At 41.9% G+C, this 20,864-nt stretch overlaps 1 protein-coding gene across 1 annotated transcript in view; it reads left to right on the forward strand.

The window, feature by feature from the left end:
• Positions 1 to 16,238, forward strand: part of LOC141443778 (putative fatty acyl-CoA reductase CG5065) — a 32,298-nt gene extending 16,060 nt beyond the window's left edge. The window contains exons 8-12 of the mRNA XM_074109138.1: positions 455 to 614; positions 9,606 to 9,768; positions 10,140 to 10,290; positions 13,644 to 13,750; positions 15,301 to 16,238. Of these exons, the coding sequence (XP_073965239.1) occupies positions 455 to 614; positions 9,606 to 9,768; positions 10,140 to 10,290; positions 13,644 to 13,750; positions 15,301 to 15,400 (681 nt within the window). The 3' untranslated portion in view covers positions 15,401 to 16,238. The remainder of the gene's footprint in view (positions 1 to 454; positions 615 to 9,605; positions 9,769 to 10,139; positions 10,291 to 13,643; positions 13,751 to 15,300) is intronic.
• The last annotated feature ends 4,626 nt before the right edge of the window (positions 16,239 to 20,864 follow it).

Below are 20,864 nucleotides of genomic sequence, written 5' to 3' on the forward strand. Positions count from 1 at the left end.
CGTGAAGGAGTAATATAAACATTCTAGTGGGTATTCCCAAAAATTACATTGTGGTCTTCATTGACGTTGCATTCAAAACAAACGTGCCAAATGTCCTGACTAATACTAGCGGTTGGAATTTTATCAAAGTGCTGTGGGAATATGAGGGTAAAAAAAGCAAAATTTCATCCAAATACGTCCAGCTGTTATAGTGCGATGGAGTAACAAACATTCACAGGTACATACTCATAAACTTTCGCATTTATAATATGAGTAAGATAGTACGATTAAACTAATTACTATGTAATAGGCCCGTTTTGATAGCTGTCATCTCAGTACAATTTATCCATTGCAGGTTATAAATTGTACTGAGATGACAGCTGTCAAAACGGGCCTATTACATCGTAATTAGTTTAGTAGGACACAAAAGTTTACCGTACCAAACATTAACTTCCTTCATTAATTTAATTTTCAGGAGTCATTGAAAGCAGACATGATACCCGTGGACCTGGTGGTGAACGGGTGCATTCTGGTCGCCTACAACACGGGGCGCACCCGTCCAGGGCAGGTCGCCGTGGTGAACCTGACTGAGTCCGGCCGGAACCCGCTCACTTGGGGTGCCGCGCTCGATATGGGTGAGTGCAACATTGGAAGTATTATGTAGGTATATACGGGCCGGGACCTGGTAGTAACCGGGTGTATCCTGGTCGCCTACAACACGGGCCGCACCCGCCCAGGGCAGGTCGCCGTGGTGAACCTGACCGAGTCCAGCCGGAACCCGCTCACTTAGGGCGCCACGCTCGATATGGCCTGGTCGCCTACAACACAGGCCGCACCCAACCAGGGCAGGTCGCTGTGGTGAACCTGACTGAGTCCTGCCGAAATCCGTTCACTTGGGGTGAATTACTTCCTCGCTCCGGTCCCCCAACTAACATTTGGCGATAAAAATAAGCTCTATAACCGCCGTTTATTAGTTTTTTTTAAATCCCATAGCTCTAGCACGACCTAAAAATTAGCGATATAGCACGCTATAACTCTCTTATAGTCCGATTATGGCACAGACGTTATCACTTAGAGGCTCTTTAGTAGAAGGAATTAACTCCAATAGTAGTAAACAAGTGGTATAATAGTACTACAGTAGCGACGCATGTTACCAAAGGAGATAATAAAGAGCCACAACAGCCGTAACTTGTGCCAAGGGTGCTATGAAACCTGTAGAATGTTTTCTTATATCACTTAAAGCGTAACAAAAAAGCTACAGTGGTAGAAACAAACTCTTGCGTATTGATAGCTAGTGGTGGACTGTATGGAAAGTAATGGGAAGATTGATGGAAACACGGGTTAAATGATAGGTTATTTAATAGGATTAAAGGACAATATTATGTATTGGAACCGACAGATCGGGCAAACAAATCACAACTGACAATGAACGTAAAAACATATTAAAAAAGCAAGTGTCAAAAAGTATAGTTATAAAAAAGGTCATACCGCAGCCAGTCGCCAACATACCGGAACCCCAGTGAAACACTAAGAGCTGGTGGCTACTGACTGAGGTGCGGCTTCCAGTAAAATAAGTTTTCGGGCCGGTCGGCGCAGCGTGCCGCCTCTAGTGCAGACGTCTGCTACGCGGACCGCTCCGTCAGGTCCTAGGTAAACCTTCGCTACCCTTCCTAGTGGCCAAAGCCCACGAGGGAGGTTAGAGTCGGCGACCAGCACCACATCACCCTCACCAAGATTCACAATATTGTTTGTGGGTCCTCTGGGTCTGAGCGTTGGGAGGTATTCGTGTAACCATCTGGCCCAAAATTTGTCTGCGAGTCGCAATGTTCGTCGCCAGTCGCAGCGTCGTAATAAGTCTGCGTCGGTCAATGATGAGGTCCACGGTACGACTGATGAGGAGCCCAGGATGAAATGAAATGGTGTTATGGCTTCGGGGGAATCTGGAGAGGATGAAATGTAGGTAAGTGGTCTCGAGTTGATGATCGCTTCTGCCTCAAGAAGGAGCGTTATCAGGACGTCTTCCTTTATCGTTTGGTTTGTGAGGCAGGATCCTAGAGCTGTTTTCACTGTCCGTACGAGCCTTTCCCATGCGCCACCCATGAATGGAGATGCAGGTGGGATGAAGCGCCAGACAATTTTGTGGTTGGTGGCGTATTCCCTCACAGAGTCGTCATGTAGACAGCGTAGCTCGCGCGAGGCGCCAACAAAGTTTGTCCCGTTATCGGAAAATATGGTGGTGGGGGATCCTCGGCGCGCGATGAAGCGTCTGAGGCTCATTATGGCTGCGTCAGATGAGAGAGAATTGACCACTTCTAAATGTACTGCTCTGGTTGTTAGGCATGTATACAATGCGACGTAGCGCTTTTCTTTGCGTCGATATATTGTTACCAAAATAGGGCCAAAATAGTCGAGCCCGACGTGAGTGAACGGCCTTTTATGATGGTCCAGACGTTCTAGTGGTAAGTCTCCAGTCTGTGGTTGGATAGGTTTCTTCTTCCACCTTCGGCAACGTACGCAGGAGCTTGCTATGCCTCGGATTGTACTTCTCGCTCTCAGGATCCAGAATCTCTGGCGGAGTTCATTTAGGACGAGCTCGTTGAAGTGATGTGACGCTTTAACGTGTTCATGCGAGATTAAGAGTCGGGTGACATAATGACGGCCGTCGAGGATGATTGGTGACTTCATGTTGTCGTTTACTCCGGGGGCAGACCTTATACGTGAGTCTAGTCTTAACAAACCGTCTCTGTCTAGGACTGGTGCGAGTTTCTTAAGGCGACTATTATTGGGCACTGGCTTTGAAGATTGCAAGGCTGATAAATCCTCAGGGAAACTCTCTACCTGTGCCAGATGAACAACCAGCTTCTCCGCTTCCAATATGTCTACAGTGTGCAGTTGGTGAGGAGATGTGGTGCCGTCCATGTGTAATTTAGAATTTGGATCTATTGGCCGAGACAGTTTTAGCCGAAATAGTCGTGCGCCCTGAAGAACGCGGGCGGTGGCGCGTAACAATCGCAGCCAAGAGCTAAAACGCGTCGGGTTCGGTACTAAAGTCGAGGATTGTGTGGTGAGGAACAGAACCACCACGTCTGATTTCAACTCTGGGTCTGGGGAGTTCGGTTCCTCATCGGTTACGCACTCGGTCGGCCAAGTGCATGATGGCTCCGCTAGGAATAGTGGGCCGGTGAACCATCGATGCGAAGCAGTCAAATTTATTTTTTTTGGCTTTGTCGCATCGTCGGCAACGTTGAGAGAGGTCGGGATCCACCTCCAATCAGAAGGGTTGGTAGTTTCCAGGATCTCTCCCAACCTGTGCGCTACGAACGGTTTAAACGCGCGAGCATCGCTCCGAATCCACTTGAGGACTGTGGTTGAGTCAATCCAGAAAGTGGTTTTGGAGGGCTTGAATCGGTGAGCTTGTAAAATTGTTTGTGCAAAACGCGACGCTATAAGAGCGGCTTGTAATTCCAAACGAGGAATCGACAGGGGTTTCAATGGCGAGACGCGAGCCTTGCTACCAATCAGTGCCGTGGACACGGAGTTGTCGCTGTACCTAAAACGCCAATAAGCCGCGCAGGCGTAAGCTTGCTCGCCACCATCGGCCACAACGTGTAGCTGAACATCCGACACGTCTGCCCTTGTCATATACCAGCGAGGAATTTTAATATTGGCCGCAATCCGTAACTGTTCGAACCAGTCCTGGCACTCGCTGACATAGACTTCGGGTAGGGGCATGTCCCAATTAACGCCTGACCGCCATAACTTCTGGATCAAAATGCGGCCCCAGATGACGACTGGCATCAGGAGGCCGAGAGGGTCATAGACCTTCATGACGCTTGACAATAGGTTGCGTTTGGTAAGAATGTCAGTCGGTATCTGGGGCACGGTGCGAAACCTTAGTAAATCCTGACCTGGATTCCACTTAACGCCTAATACGCCAACTTCACTACTGAGAGGCAGGGAAACGTCAGATGTGGAAACACTTCGAAATTCCTTAGGCACAAATGAAAGCGCCTCCTGGTGATTTGAAGTCCACGCGCGCATCTCGAAACCGCCGGCTTTGTGCACCGTGATAACATCAGCGGCTAGCTGTGCTGCGTCAGCGATACTCGGGTAACTTCCGAGGTAGTCGTCCATGTAATGGTCTTCGATGATAGCCTTACAAGCGGTAGGGTAGCTGGGCTCTAGCATTTTTGCGTTTTTGTTTTTTATATAGAGCGCTATAAAGGGACTACATACGGCGCCAAAGATCATGGATGACATGCGGTACTCTCTAAGGATGCCATTCTTACTGCGCCAGAGAAAACGTTGCGCATCCCTGTCGCTTGGGATGATTTTGACCTGGGGAAACATTTCCTTGATGTCACCGTTTAGAGCAACGGCACCTTCTCTGAAGCGGAACAAGATGTCAAGAAGTGAGCACAAGAGATCAGGTCCTTGTAAAAGGAGGTTATTGAGGCTTAAGCCTTTCGTTGCTGCAGCCGCGTCGTGGACTGCTCTGAGCTTCTTCTTCTGAGGATGCAAGACACCGAAGATAGGCAGGTACCAACGAATTGAGCCGTCTGTGTTGACGCAAGAAGCGTTTTGCGGAAGACGCTGGTGGTAAGTGTCTGGGTCGCACTCCTCGGCGTAGCCTTTGTCAATTACATCATCTATGAACTTTTGAAAAGCTGTAGCAAAAGTTGGGTCTTTTGACATCTGTCGTTCGAGTGTTTTGAAGCGAGATAGCGCCTGGGGGTAACTGTCGGGTACGATTTTCGGCAAATCTTTCTTCCATGGCAGCCCAACTTCAAAATGACCGTCGTCGAGCTGATGCATTGAGGATTCGATGATATCTACTGCTCGTTGGTCTTCGTCGTTTGGACGGGGACACTTTTTCGTGATGCCTAGGGCATCAATGTCATATTGACTTTTTATGAGGCTGTCCAAGTCATCCGAAACGTGATTTATGAATTCGAGTGGCTTTGATGAGAGAGAAAAAGCACCATGGAGTACCCAACCTAACAAGGTTCTAGAGGCGACGGGTTCGTTCTTATTTCCGCTACGAACTTCGCGACTTAAAGATAAATGCCAGTCTGGTGCGCCAATAAGAACTGTAGGAGACACGTCAGTACAATACGAAAGTACGTCAGTTAAACCAGATAGGTGACTATAGTCCGTGAGATTTATCGTGTCAGGATTTTGTGCTCGAAGCCCTAGGGGCTTAATAGCCCGAGCGTGTTTAATTAAGTAACGATCGGCATGGCCACGGCCGCGGATATAGAAGTCAACATAACTCACGTCAAGTTCCTTGCTCATACCACTAACACCTTCGATGCGAAGACGCTCCTGACAGGTAGGATTCGCGCCAATGCGTGCAGCAACCTCGCCGTCGATCAGTGTCGCCGTGCTGCCCTCGTCGAGAAGCGCTGTTGTCTCGAAGTCGCCGTCGGGACCCTCGAGTACAATCGGGACTACCTTCAGCAGGCCACGGGGGCGTGAGGTCGACGGCAAGGATCCTGTAGCGTTAATTAGACAATCAGAAGTATTCGCAATTTTGTCGGGGTGTTTGGTTGCGGCGCCAACGTTATTAATGTTGACTGAACTAGACGAATTGACAGAGGACGCTTGTGTCATGTTGCATTGTCCACTTGATGTCGCACTAGCATGGGTGTCGGCGGTCTGCGTGCCGTGGAGAAGTGCATTGTGACGTCTTGAACATCCGTCAACTCCACAACGTTTCGCTCGGCAGTTGTTCCATGTATGCGGATTGGCCTTAAGGCACCGGTAACAAATTTTTGACTCTCGTACCCAGCGCCATCTATCGTCAATGGAAAGCCCTAGAAAACCTTTGCAGGCTTTTATGTCGTGAGGCCCTTGTTTACAAAATGTACAGCGCTCAAATATTTTGCCATTGGACACCGTAGCGTGTACCGCTTCCTTTTTGAATTGAAATTTGGAATTATTTGTTCGAGGTAAATTCAGGTGCATCGGTTGAGATGACGCCTTAACTGTACTGTCAGCAACAAAATTATATTTTAATTGTTTATCTGCCTCAGATAAGAGAAATTGTGACAGTAATTCGAGTTTTGTTATACTTTGTTCCTCTGGTACGTGAATGGAGGCGAAATCCGTGAAGCGGGCTCTGGTGTGCTCGCTTAACTTCACCAAAATACACCGAAAAAGCTCCGGGGAAGACAAGTACTCGTGTTGATTAAGCAACTTGAGAGTCGTAACGAAATTACGTAGTTTATTAGCTAGGCTATTTAAATCCTGTGGAGAACTTAGCTTAGGACTGTTGCGCAGCTCGGTGACCTCGCGGGCCACGAGGAGCTCCGGTCGAGCGTAAGTCTGTTCCAAGGCCTTCACGATGTCGTCGGGGTCGCCGGAAGTCCACATGAGCGACGCGACGGACTGGTACGCTTGACCGCGGACTGCGTTGTTCAAGCGATCTAAATTCTCTGAAGGAGAGAAAACAGATTTAGTTCTCTCGTAGCTACTTTTGAACGCCATCCACTGGCTGACTTCACCCGAGAATGTGATAAGTTCGGGTTTCTTTGGCTTGTTGGAAAGAGCGTTAATAGCTTGAGATAGTTTTGTTATAGGGTCGGAAGAAGAACGTTCAGATAGCTGTTGTGTCATAGTGTCGTATTTATTATTAAGAAGGCTACACGTATGTGTGGGTTTAGAGTGGTTTTCGCGGTTGACATCGGGCATATAGAACGATACCGTGTTGGCAGGGGCGGCCGGCTGTGAATAGGGTCCTTGAAGATTACTCAAGGTGACAGTCGGTGCCTTACCAGGCATGTCTACTCGGTTTGCCGTGGTCACGTTGACATTTTGTTCTGAAACCCACGTGGAGGTGCGCTTCTCTACGTTGTGATCGGAAAAATACGAATTACGACTACAAGCTGACTTATCTGATGCTTCCAAAGCGGCGAGTTTTGCTTGAAGCTCCGTTTGCTCCGCCTCGGACTCCAGGCGGGCAAGCTCGCGCTCGCGCTCTGCTTGCTGACGTGCGAGCACAGCTTGTTGACGCGCGAGTTCGAACTCGCGCTCCGCTTGTTGACGCTCGCGATCCGCCTGTTGTCGCGCGATTTCACGCTCGCGCTCCGCTTGCTGACGCTCGCGATCCGCCTGTTGTCGCGCGAGTTCACGCTGGCGCTCCACCTGGCGCCGCATAGCGTCTGCTTCTAACGCCAATTTCTGAGCACGGACGGTCGCCGACGAACGCGATGATTGTGTGCGCTCGCTGCGAGATTGCTTACTGTGGACGCTAGAAGCGGTTGGTGCTTGGGTATTTCCGTCGTTGCGTGAGGTAGAAGGAGCATTTGGGCGATCGGCGGCGGGGCTAGGTTGTGCCGCGCTACCAGGGGCGTTGCCCACCGTGGGTATGCTCGTTCTATCAGGCAATGCCGAAGCACCGACGTCGGTTGTGGTTGAACCCGGCCGGGTGCCGCGCGGTGACCGCTCGCGGCGGTCGCGTTGCACCCGCTCGGATTCCGTAGTTGCGGGATCTGTCTTTGCCTTACTCCGTGTTTCGACCATAGTGAATACGTATGAAACTAATGTGAATAATGTATTCTACACGAAACGGGATCTATAATTCTACAATGAACTTACGTGGAAAAAAATATGACAGATGATTTTCGCTGGATATTTTTACGGTGAGAATGGACCAAAATGATAGCTAGTGGTGGACTGTATGGAAAGTAATGGGAAGATTGATGGAAACACGGGTTAAATGATAGGTTATTTAATAGGATTAAAGGACAATATTATGTATTGGAACCGACAGATCGGGCAAACAAATCACAACTGACAATGAACGTAAAAACATATTAAAAAAGCAAGTGTCAAAAAGTATAGTTATAAAAAGGTCATACCGCAGCCAGTCGCCAACACGTATAAAGGAGATAATAAAGAGCCACAATAGCCTTAACTTGTGCCAAGGGTTCTATGAAACCTGTAGAATGTTTTCTCATATCACTTAAAGCGTAACAAAAAAGCTACAGTGGTAAAAACAAACTCTTGCGTATAAAGGAGATAATAAAGAGCCACAATAGCCGTAACTTGTGCCAAGGGTTCTATGAAACCTGTAGAATGTTTTCTTATAGCACTTAAAGCGTGACAAAAAAGCTACAGTGGTGAAAACAAACTCTTTGCATATAAAGGAGATAATAAAGAGCCACAATAGCTGTAACTTGTGCACAAAGGTTCTATGAATCCTGTAGAACGTTTTCTAATATCACTTAAAGCGCAACAAAAAAGCTACAGTGGTGAAAACAAACTCTTTGCGTGATAGTGTACCTACTCTTTTGTATTCAATTTTATAGAAATATTTCTATCTGGAAATAAACATGTATCATTAATAACAAAACACGAGTGCTGTGTGCTAAAATATTATAATAGCGACGGGAAAGACATTAAAAATGGTAAATGCGTGATTTTAATATCAATTATTTTTATGTAGATACGTGTAAAACTATTGCGGTAGTAAGTTTCTGTTATTATACTTATACGATATTTTACATCTCAATTTTCAAGCGCCTTAGAAATTTATACGTTTTGATTTGATTTTGAATTTTAGATAGTGAAAATAATACGGTCAATTTTTTTTTCGAATTGTTAATTTAACGGGTTAGGTTTTCAAATGGGAGTACTAAAGTCACTAAGATCTTATATTTTTGAAGACTGTATTACAGTAAATTGAACTAAATTTCCATGATGTGTCTGGAATGTTAAGGTTATTATTTGTAAATAAAAATGGCGTTATTATCTCTAACTCTTAATCATTCAGAAATCTCTATTGCATCGATAATAAGGGTATAGCAGCGATTTTAAATACTTAAAATAATTATTAACACCTTTCAATGGAGTTTAGTTGTGTATGAGTTAAAAAAGATGTATCGAAACCTAATTTCCAACTTTTAGCTTCAAGTAATCATGTTAAACAGCTTTTGGTCATATAATTAGGGCATCTTACATATGAAACATCTTAAACGGGCTAAAAGAGTAAGTAACGTTCACACAAACGTTCTTAAAGAACTTGAAGCTCTTAAAGAGCTGTACTTTCAATTTCTTTTATAGCACCATAAACGCTAAAACAGCTACACAGTGTTTCAACGGGGTACACTAACTCCATTATAACACTCTCTCATTGGGAGTTATTAGATTTGCCATTATAACCTTTATGTAGCTTTAGGATTTTCCTACGGCTTATTTAACACTATAGGCGACATTTAGCACTAGAAGGTAAACATAACACTCTTACAGAGCGACAGCGTCAAGACGCTTTAGTAGACACTCAGTGATAAAATTACCCTATAGCTGTAACTACAATCTATAACGTGATAACTTATAGCACCACTTTAAAGCTTCGAGCTATTATATTTTTCTAATTTCTATTAAATCACTTTACTATCGTCAGTTGACTAATGTATTCAATTAGCTCCATAGTGTCACCAAAAACTATTACTGTAGACCTTGTAAAGCTATTATAAGACTCAAAGCTACTATTTGCTCTATATTTATCGCCAAATTGTTCGCTATCTAGCTCCGGGCCAATAACAGACTTAGTCCGTAACTCTTTTCCGCATTACCCCCCCCCCCCCTCCGCGCCACTAAACAGTCTGACCCCCTCGTTCCAGGGCGGGTCCACGTGCAAGAGTTCCCCTTCTCCGTATGCCTGTGGTACCCGGGCGGCTCGCCCAAGTCCTCGCGGCTACTGCACGAGCTGGCTGTACTGTTCACGCACCTACTGCCCGCGTACCTGCTGGACTTACTGCTGCTGCTGCTGGGAAAGAAGACCTTGTGAGTGTCTGTATACTAGTGACCACGTCCCCTCGTGATTGTACAGTTTTTAACCCCCGACGCAAAAAGAAGGGTATATGGCTAAGAACTCTTATTTATTACAATCAATCTTTTATTTAACTTTTTTTGCAAGATAAATTAGACCCACTTCCAGTGGTCGCATTGACTTGAAATTTGGCATACTTTTGTTAGTCCGGTGACAATCGGTCCAGGTGGTCGTCAGAACGGAACTCCTCAACGGTAAATGGCATCTACTTGAAATTTGGTACGAAAATATAGTTTGGTATGCAAGTACAGTCATCAAAAAGAACAGTCAGCAAAGAAGCTTGTATTAAAAAATATTTTTTTATCAAAAAACATTATTATTTCAGTATGGTGCGTACACAGAAACGCATCAGCTATGGGCTCGAAGTTCTCCAGTACTACACCACGAAGGAGTGGCATTTCAAGAACGACAACTTTGTGGCGCTGAGAAAAAGTCTCTCCCAATGGGACGATGACACTTTCTACACTGATATTAAGGTGAGAACTTAATTTTTACCCGACTGCTGAAGGAGGGCTTGTTCTTCGAGCGTATGTAGGAACAACCGATTCACAAGAGCTGGCATGAATGGATTGAACGAAAATTATGTCACTTAGATAATTTTGTACGAAAATGACAGATGTATGATATTTTCATATATGTGTGAATTTATTCAAACAGATAAATAAATAAATATCATGGGACACTTGACACCGATTGACCTAGTCCCAAACTAAGCAACGCCTGTACTATGGACACTAGGCAACGGATAAACATACTTATATAGATAAATACGTACTTTCATTCACTCGTTCTATTCATTCATGCCAGCTCTTGTAACCGACCTGTACCTACAGTAAATCCATTAGATTCCTAGGCCACCACAGAACCTTGTCATTGTGACATTTTACGTCATCCAATAAGCATTCTATAGAGAAACCCTCAGATTAAATAAAAAGTACTTTTTTATTTAATCTGAGAGAGAAACCATAATTATTTACGGGAAATAATAAGTGCATCGACTAAAGTTTTATTTAGCATCCGCAACGGAACATCTGTTTTTGTATGTAATATAATAGAACAGCTTCTATTAAACTAATATGCCATCTTTACAAGACCAGCAAATTATGCAAAATCGAGCGACAATTTACGAACAACAAATAATGTAACTCGGCTACCGATAAATATATTATCTTCAAAATTGATGATTTGGCGACTAATATTGTAAGTCAGCTTCTTTATTTATTTTTGAGCTTCAAATATCTGTCTATTAATTTAGTCAAAATCAACCTCCAATAAAGAGCATCGTAAATAATGAGTTAGCAACAAAATTAATTATTTGTCTTCTTTTTTAATGAAAATTAGCAACACATCTCGAGGTGCGCTGCGCGGGAATGAGACCGGCTGGCCCGCCAATGAGAGCGCTACATACATTCAGAATACCGCAAGAATTTAGAAGTGCTCGAATTCTTTAACAAAAATACACTCATTTCATAATAAGTAGGTTCGTTCGTTACCTTTTGAACCAAGAGAGCAAAGTCGTTTTTTGGTGCGAGTGTTGATTTTGAATCCCGAGTAAGCGAAGGATTCTACAATTGAATCACAAGCGACAGCGAGTGATTCTAGGTTAGAATCATGAGATCAGCGAGGGATTCTAACACACGAGATGCAAAAAAACTTTGGTCTCGTGTGACACGTACAACTTTTCACCTGAGCAGCGAGAACATTTAAATTAAAGGTTAAAATAAAACCACATATATTTAGAAGACAAAAAATATCAAAAACTTTAAAATATAATCCGATTGTTAAGAAATAAATATAGTACCTACTTACTTAATCATATTTAAAACTTTTTCTCGAAAATGATTCATACAGTCGCCATTACATACATTACATTACAAAATTATTGTATTGTTACCAGATTTACATCAGTTTGCCAAATCTCCAGTCCCCAGTTTATTAGTTTAGCTTGTGCGTTTTCTAATTCAGTTGGTATATAAAATCCTCTTTTTTCGTTTTATCTCATGGGATATTCGGAAAACCTTTAAAACAATGTTTACCTGTTAGTATTATCTACCTGCATGCCAAATTTGAAGTCTCTAATATTTATAATTACGTAGTTAGGGCCACTTTGAAGCGAAAATATTAATCCCATTTATTCCCTATCCCGTGGGAATTTTGATAAAGCCTGAAATTTTTTTTTAGCTGTTAGTCTTACGTGGTATTACATACTTGCATGCTAAATTTGAAGTCTCTAATAATTATAGTTACGGAAATAGGGTCATTAATTGGAAGTGAAAATACTCTTACAAATCCCATTTATTCCCTATCTCATGGGAATTTAAAAAAGTACTGTTTTTAGCGGTTTGGGCTGTGCTTTGATCTATCAATCAGTCAGTTTCTTCATTTTTAACCGACTTCAAAAAAGGAGGTTATCAATTCGGTTGTATTTTTTTAAATGTTTGTTACCTCAGAACTCCGTCATTTATGAACCGATTTGTTTTTTTTTGCGTTCGTCTAGGAATGCTTTCAATTAGGTCCCATAAGCACCAAATCAGGATCTGATGATTGGATCCTTAGGAAATCGAGAGAACTCTTCAAATGTTGTAGGGTAACCTACAACATTTGAAGTTACCAAAATTACCATAGTTACCTATGGTAATTTTGATATATTTAGTAGTAACTCGTGCATTTGCTCTTGAAAATCGGGTTGAATTTCAATTACTTTAACACAGTTGCTAAGCAACTTATGCTCCTCGTAATGCATATAGTGGAATGGAATGTATGGTGAAGCACCAGGACTCCTCAATAATGAAAGTCTTTGCATCGGAAAAAGCAATCTTTTGTAAAAGGTGACGAGCAGTTGACATTATACTGTTGTATCGATTGTATCTTAGATTATTTACACTATGATTTCCCGCAAAATTAGCCTAAGTTAATTTAGTATAAGTACCTAGTAATATTTTTTTTCTAAGCGTCGTCGGTGTCGGGGGACCGCTAAGATTAACAGGAAAGTAAAGTAAATATGTTGTATTTTTTAAAATATTAATACTAAATTAACTTAGGCTAATTTTGCGGGAAATCAGCTTAGTCCCCGCGGGATAGGGATAAACGAATTCTTCGCAGATGAAGTCGCGGGCAACAGCTAGGTAGTGCGTAATTATTATTTACTTTTTAGTTGTCTTTCGAACCCAGGTCCTCAGCGTTTCGTGCTGCGTGCTATAACCCCTACACCACTGCTGGACAGGAATCTAGACACCAACCAACCAACAACCAACCAACCAACCTGAGATATCTACTTATGCATAGGGAAAATTCGTGTCTAGATTCCTGTCCAGCAGTGGTGTAGGGGTTAGAGCACGCAGCATGGAACGCTGAGGACCTGGGTTCGATTCCCAGTGCTGGTCTCTTTTTCTGGTTTTTCTGTGCATCCATGTCTCAGTTTGTATTTTCGATATGGTTTCACCGGATACCCGTAAAAGTAACAAATTTGGAGTTGAAATTAATAAATCAAAAAGACTCCTAAAAACCAATCATAATTTGATTGCTTAGTAGCGACATCTCTTGTCTGGGTAAGTGGTTGGTTCCGAAAGAGTGTGACGTCTGTCGACGCCACATAGATGTCGCTAGTGCTGCTGCTTAAGTAGCAAAGTAGAAATAAGCAACCCGAGATATGTATGCAGGTTTTCTAGCGATGTTTCTTAGATATGTTTTATCAAAATCGGTTCAGCCGTTCTTGAGATATAGAACTTTGAAGTGACAATCTAGGGGGGGTTTCCAACTTTTTTTTGTTTTGGTTGTTTTACGCCGTCAACTGTCCCAGTACCACTGTGATTGTTATTGTATTGTACAGATGGTGAACTGGAGTTCGTACTTGCGCGATTACGTGCGCGGCGCGCGAGAGTATTGTTGCAAGGAGGACCCGGCCACGCTGCCGCGGGCGCGCCGCCGGCAGACGCAGTGAGTACTACACGCATCAACCATCATCATCATCATGATCATCCCAGCCTATCTACAAGCCGCTGGGCACAGGCCTAGATGAGCTTGGGCTTTGGGATTGGGAACTTCACACACACCATTGCATTGCTTCTCAGATGTGTTTCTTCACCTTAAAGCTCGTGGTAAATTTCAAATGTAATTTCGCAAGTGAATTTCAAACCCGTAAACTCTCCATTTCTTCCGTGGATGTCGTAAGAGGCGACTGAGGATATAGGATAAGGTATACCGTAGGCGACAGGCTAGCAACCTGTCACTATTGTACCGTTTTTGTCAAACTTAAAACCTAAAATTGCTAAAAGTGGCTAAGAAGCGGTAACGTTTCGTGTGCTCTGCCTTCCCCGTTTGGGAATACAGGCGTGATGTTTGTGTGTGTGTGAGAGGTGCAAGCCCAGGTTTGAACCCACGATAATCTGCTTGAGAGGTCATAAGTTAAACCACTAGGCCACCACGACAGACATAATATGAGAACCTGGGCGACCGAGCTTAGCTCGGGCTAAAACTCGGTAACAATCGTTTTCCCAGAGATAAGACCAAGTTAGATAGATTTTTCATTCCCTTTCGGGGGTTTCACCCCTACATATCAAATTTCATCGAAATCCTTGAAGCCGTTTTCGAGATGCCCGAAATATGTTTATGTTATGTATATACTAGCTTTTGCCCGCGGCTCCACCCGCGTGGTATTCGGTTATCGCGCGCTGTTCCCTCGGGAACTGTGCATTTTTCCAGGATAAAAAGTAGCCTATGTCACTCTCGGGCCCATAAACTATCTCTATGCCAAAAATCACGTCGATCCGTCGCTCCGTTACGGCGTGAAAGACGCACAAGCACACAAACATACAAACACACTTTCGCATTTATCATATTAGTATTCTGAGGGTAGGCCTGTGCCCTGCAGTGGACGTATATAGGCTGGGATGATGATGATGGATATACAGGAATTTCTCGTTTAAAGGTATTAAGTAGATGATTTTTTAACCCCGACGCAAAAGGAGGAATGTTATAAGTTTGAATGCTATGTGTGTCTGTCTGTTTGCCTGTGGCACCGTAGCTCTTAAACGGGTGAACCGATTTGAATGCAGTTTTTTTATTTGAAAGCAGGTTTTCTAGCGAGGGTTCTTAGATATGTATCATCAAAATCGGTTCTGCCATTTTTGAGATATTGAACTTTGAAGTGACAATGTCGGGGGTTTTCCAACTTGTTGTTGGTAAGGTTATTTAACCTAACCAATATAGAAATCTTGGAAAGCCTCCGACATTGTTTTAATGTTTATTTGGGTACAAACGGTACAATACGGCTGATTACAAATGAAAACTTAGCTAATGCACCAGACAGACAGACATTTGGCGTCTAACTTATAACACTCCTCTTTTTGCATGGGGGGGGGAGGGTTAAAATTCAAGGTTTCGGTATTGTTACATTATAAAACTATATTCTTGAGTAAAGACGAATAATCACTGTATATACATAATTTGCCATTATTCTATTGAAGTAAAAATATTTCTATTTGCAGACTCTACTACTTGGATTTGGTGACGAAGCTTGTGATCTACTTGCTGTGCGCGTATTTCCTATATTACTACACCAGAGTGACCCTATCCCTCGTCTTTTGACCAATAATAACAATAATCATATATATATATATAACACCCCTCTTCTTTTCGTCGGGAATTAATAAAAGAAGAAACTGACTGACTAACTGACTGACTAACTGACTGACTGACTGACCGACTGACTTATCAACGAACAACGAACGCACAGCCCAAACGAATCCAAACACAATATATCTGCTATAGTTTTATCAAGAGATCATCTATTTATTTATGTAGTTTTATGTAGTTAATGGTGTGTAGTATGTCTTTATAACGGCCCGAGGGTTGCCGACGGTGCTGGCTGAAAATCAGCGCTGGGGTGTTTTTAACGCTTCAGCATTATGCTGAGCCAGTGTCCGATTCACAACCGCAATGACACATACCTTTGTGTTGTTTTTTTTTTGTGCATAATAATTTTGTTGTCTTGTGTTGTGAATAAATGTATTTTCTTTCTTTCTTTCTTTCTTTAAGAGTGTACCTATTAGTGTTCTGGATATCCTAGCTGCAGCATCAGGCTGAGAATTCCATAATCTTGCATAGTTATATAGCATACATGGGTGTTTCAAATTTTTTTCCCGTGCTTACTTAAAACTTCATTCATTTTTTAGGCTAACCATTACTAAAACTCGAAATCAGTATTAACTCACAACAGGATTATAACTTGCTTCCTATTCGAATATTGTTAGTTACTACTCCTCTGGTAATTTGTTGGGCTCACACGATACAGGCTCGACCTAGTGTGTGAACCACAGTTAAACTTTAGTTCATAAGTAGCATGGCGATTAATATTGTATTGTATATCTCTATGACTGTGTAATCTATTTTGGTAAATAAATCATTATCTTATCTTATCTTCCTATTCTGCGGCGTGTTTTGATAAAATTTAACAATTGTCGATATTTTTTTTAAGTTTTATGTTTTCTAATCAGTTGCTACAATTTCGGTTCTTAAACATAAGCAAACGCGGGCAGAACTTTATTTTTTAAACTATGGAAAATTCCGTACAAAATACGAAACCCTGAAAAAAATATAACTTTTTTTTTCGTAGTGGCTACGGAACCCTATTTCGGGCGTGTCCGACACGCTCTTGGCTGGTTTTTTGTTGGTTAGGTTAGGTTATTTAATTAGGATTCCAGAGCCAAAATGGCAAAAACGGAACCCGGCTTTGCTCAGGGGCTATCAATGCTAGAAAGCTGTAATTTAGCACGGATACTCGTAAACTATTCCGACGAAATGGTACAATAAAAAATTAAAAAAAAATTTTTTTTAGGATACCTCCCATAGACGTAAAGTGGGGGTGTTTTTTTTCTCATCCAACCCTATAGTGTGGGATATCGTTGGATAGGTCTTTTAAACCATTAGGGGGTTGGTAAAACGATTTTTCGATTCAGTGATGTGTTTGCAAAATATTTAACTTTAAAGTGCAAATTTTCATTAAAATCGATTATCTTCGACTCCGCGGCTAATCGAAAAATTAAAAAAAAACTTTCCACCCTAGAGATGAAAACGCAATTTTCCACCCGGCTTTCTACCCATGAAAATTACACTCTCCGAACAGGAGAGATGAAATAGTAGATTGATAACCAAGGGTGGAAAGTGACCCATTTGACCTGAGATATTTCTGGCGCTTGAACGAAGTGAGAGCGCCAATAGTTCGAGGGGAAATGGGTAATTTCACCCGAGTTAGACACTCTACTTTTCATTTCGACTGTGAGGAAAGTAAAATAGTACAAAAAAATAAGCATAACATTCAATTAAATTTCAGTATTCAGTAAATTGAATTTACTTATATCCAACCTCCAAGTACCTTTTCGACCTGGCCACTTGTCACGGCCGAGTATAAAAAAAAAATGAGTTGGTCACGACCAGGGAGCTTATATACCTACAAAACTGGAGGTAGAACGCCGAACGAAGAAGTTTGACCTTTATTACTTATATTTCATCTTTATTTCACATTTCACGAATGACATCCATCTCTTTCTTAACCTAACTAAAGAAAGAGATGGAATATGTTCGTGACGTAATAAAGATCAAATTTCTTGTTTTAAACGGATGTTCGGCGTTCAGCCTCCAGTGTTGTATATAAACTCCTTAGTCACGACGTGCATCTAGATGGCCATGCCGAAACGTGAAAAAAAAGTGTCATTGACGTAACTCAATTCTCTTCGACTCCGTGGCTAATCGAAAAATTAAAACAAAATTACTTTCCACCCTAGAGATGAAAACGCAATTTTCACCCGGCTATATATATATATATATATATATATATATATATATATATAGATATAACTACGTGGTGTAGTGCTTACTCTAAGTGTAGGTCCGCCCGGATAAATATACTACTCAAAACGCCAGCAAAAATATAAAAAGACCACCTAAAAAGTAAATAATAATAATGCACTACCTAGCTGTTGCCCGCGACTTCATCTGCGAAGAACTCGTTTATTCTATTCCGCGGGGACTATGCTGATTGGCCGCTAAATCAGCCTAAGTTAATTTAGTATAAGTACCTATTAATATTTTTTTCATCTCTACTGTTCGGAAAGTTTAATTTTCAAGGGTAGATAGCCGGGTGGAAAATTGCGTTTTCATCTCTAGGGTGGAAAGTAATTTTGTTTTAATTTTTCGATTAGCCACGGAGTCGAAGAGAATTGAGTTACGTCAATGACACTTTTTTTTCACGTTTCGGCATGGCCATCTAGATGCACGTCGTGACTAAGGAGTTTATATACAACACTGGAGGCTGAACGCCGAACATCCGTTTAAAACAAGAAATTTGATCTTTATTACGTCACGAACATATTCCATCTCTTTCTTTAGTTAGGTTAAGAAAGAGATGGATGTCATTCGTGAAATGTGAAATAAAGATGAAATATAAGTAATAAAGGTCAAACTTCTTCGTTCGGCGTTCTACCTCCAGTTTTGTAGGTATATAAGCTCCCTGGTAGGGCTTGCAATCCGAATAACCGGATATCCATATTATCCGGATATCCGCCCATTTCAAATCCGGATACGAAGATCTTCATTATCCGGATAATTTGGATAATTCGAATATCTGATATTAAGCGCGCGCTCGCGCATTGTGAGAGGTTTGTGTAGTGTATGCATCACACAGATACATTAATCTTTGTATTAGGAAGGTTTACATGCAATACTTATTAGTTAGGTTCATTCTTAACATCTTGTTTGGTAGTGGCGATAATGATTTTTGGTAAATGTGTATGTAAGTAATGTATGTGTTTATTTTATTAATATTATTATATTTTATGTATTTTTTCAATCTTCTATATATTTTTTACCTTACATTACACACACCTGCTTTGATCACCTTTTTTCTTGTTTCTATGTTAATAACATCGTCAGGTCGAATAAGAAGGTAGAAGAAGAGATCGCTTTTTAGCGATTAGACCCCTGTTTTCTCGTCTCCTACCCTACCTTTTATGTTCTGATTTCATTTTATAATGAATGTTTTTTGGTGTTCAATACAATACGCTTTGTATTGTATTGTGTTGTTTATTCTTATAATAGAGCAAGAGCCCGCAAGAGCCAGACCTTCGTTATAGTATCGTTATAATCCTTCGTTATAGTCCGACTACAGGACCAGAGCACGAAGCCTATTCCTTTGCAGCGGGGAGTCAGACAAGGAGATGTGATCTCACCGAAACTGTTCACCGCTGGATTGGAAGATGATTTTAAGGTTCTGGACTGGAAAGGACGAGGCATTAACAATAATGGGGAGTACTTCACTCACCTTCGATTCGCCGACGATATTGTAGTCATGGCTGAGACTATGGAGGACCTCAGTGCTATGCTCGCTGACCTCAGCAGAGTTGTTTCCGACCGAGTTAGCTTAAAAATAAACATGGATAAAACGAAAGTCATGTCTAATGTTGTGCCAGCTCCCGTAATAGTCGGAGGCTCTGCGCTCGAAGTTGTTGACGACTATGTATACCTGGGACAAACGATCCAGTTAGGTAGGTCTAACTTCGAGAAAGAGACTCGTCGAATCCGACTCGGCTGGGCAGCATTCGGGAAGCTTTGCAGTGTCTTTTCGGCCAAATTACCGCAGTGTTTGAAGTCAAAAGTCTTTGACCAGTGTGTGAAAGAAAGTCGTGTTAGTTACACTACTTATTACTCAAGAACGGCTTTACCGATTCGGCTGAAAATTGGTGGGAAGGTAGCTTAGAACCAGGAGACGGGCATAGGCTACTTTTTATCCCGATATTCCTACGGAATAGGGATAAAATTTCGAAATAATAACCGCTGGACTTAAGAGTCATGAAATTAACATGTAGGTAGCTGGACGTCTGGAATAATACATAGGCGACTTTTTGACCCGATATTCCCACGAGATACCTACCTAGGGATAAAATCTCGAAACAACAATCGCTGGGCTTAGAGCCATGAAATTTGGTATGTAAGTAGCTGGACCTCTGGAATAACACATAGGCTACTTTTTATTTAAAAATTCTGTAAAAAAACTAGCCAAGTCTCGATGGAGCTGCTTGTGTTTATCTCTAACAAAAAGTAATGAAATCTAGTCAAAGGTTCCTTACTGCGATTTCTTTATTATTATAGTTAATGTTGTGTGACTTGGCCGTTGACTTGTACCCACTAACGTATAAAGACGTATAACCTACATACTAACATATTATCTACATCCTGCACTAGTACTTTATTTACATTATACTCGTAACTACTTATTCGATAATGTCAAACACACATACACAAACACGGACACACAGACATACAGATACACAGACACACATAGCGGTCAAACTTATAACACCACTCTTTTTGCGTCAAGGGTTAAAAATATTCTTCTTTGGAGGAGACGAATTTATTTGTAGTGGCATAACCGAACCACGCCGTAGTAGGCCCCATCTAGTGCTCAATAGCAGAACTTGTAATATAGCGCCATCTGTTGAAGACTAGTTGTAGCACGATTAAAAGCACCATGTTGTGTTGTGTTGTGTACTAGTACTTGTTTTACAACGCCATCTAGTGATAAATAGCAGTAGTTAAGTTTTACTGATATCTATTGACGAGTAGAGTAAAAGAAGCATTATTCTACTCACCGCTAGAGAGAAAATCTTGAGAAACATTTTTTGCACATTGGGGCAAATTAAAATATTAGTAACAGATTATATCATCAAAACATAAATATGAAATGAGAGCCAAGTTCAATATTATGATATATGCCTTGCTTGTTGACTTTAACGACAAAAGAAGTGAGATCTAAATGGGTGCCAAGTTCAATGGTCAGTCCTGAAATTTATTAATATAAAATATTTTATAAACAACCTTAAATATCATTTCTTCTTATAGCTTAGGATAATATATTGAAGCCTGAGGTATTTTTTGGTACACATTGGCACCACAGGGGGCAACGTTGTGGAGAACACAAAGCAGCGCCCCACCTCAGGCCAACTGCAATTCGCAAGATTTGGGGCTCCAGGAAGGTTCCAGTATTTAAATAGGCGTA

This window comes from Choristoneura fumiferana, chromosome 28, assembly GCF_025370935.1.
Source record: "Choristoneura fumiferana chromosome 28, NRCan_CFum_1, whole genome shotgun sequence".
Classification (NCBI taxonomy): domain Eukaryota; kingdom Metazoa; phylum Arthropoda; class Insecta; order Lepidoptera; family Tortricidae; genus Choristoneura; species Choristoneura fumiferana.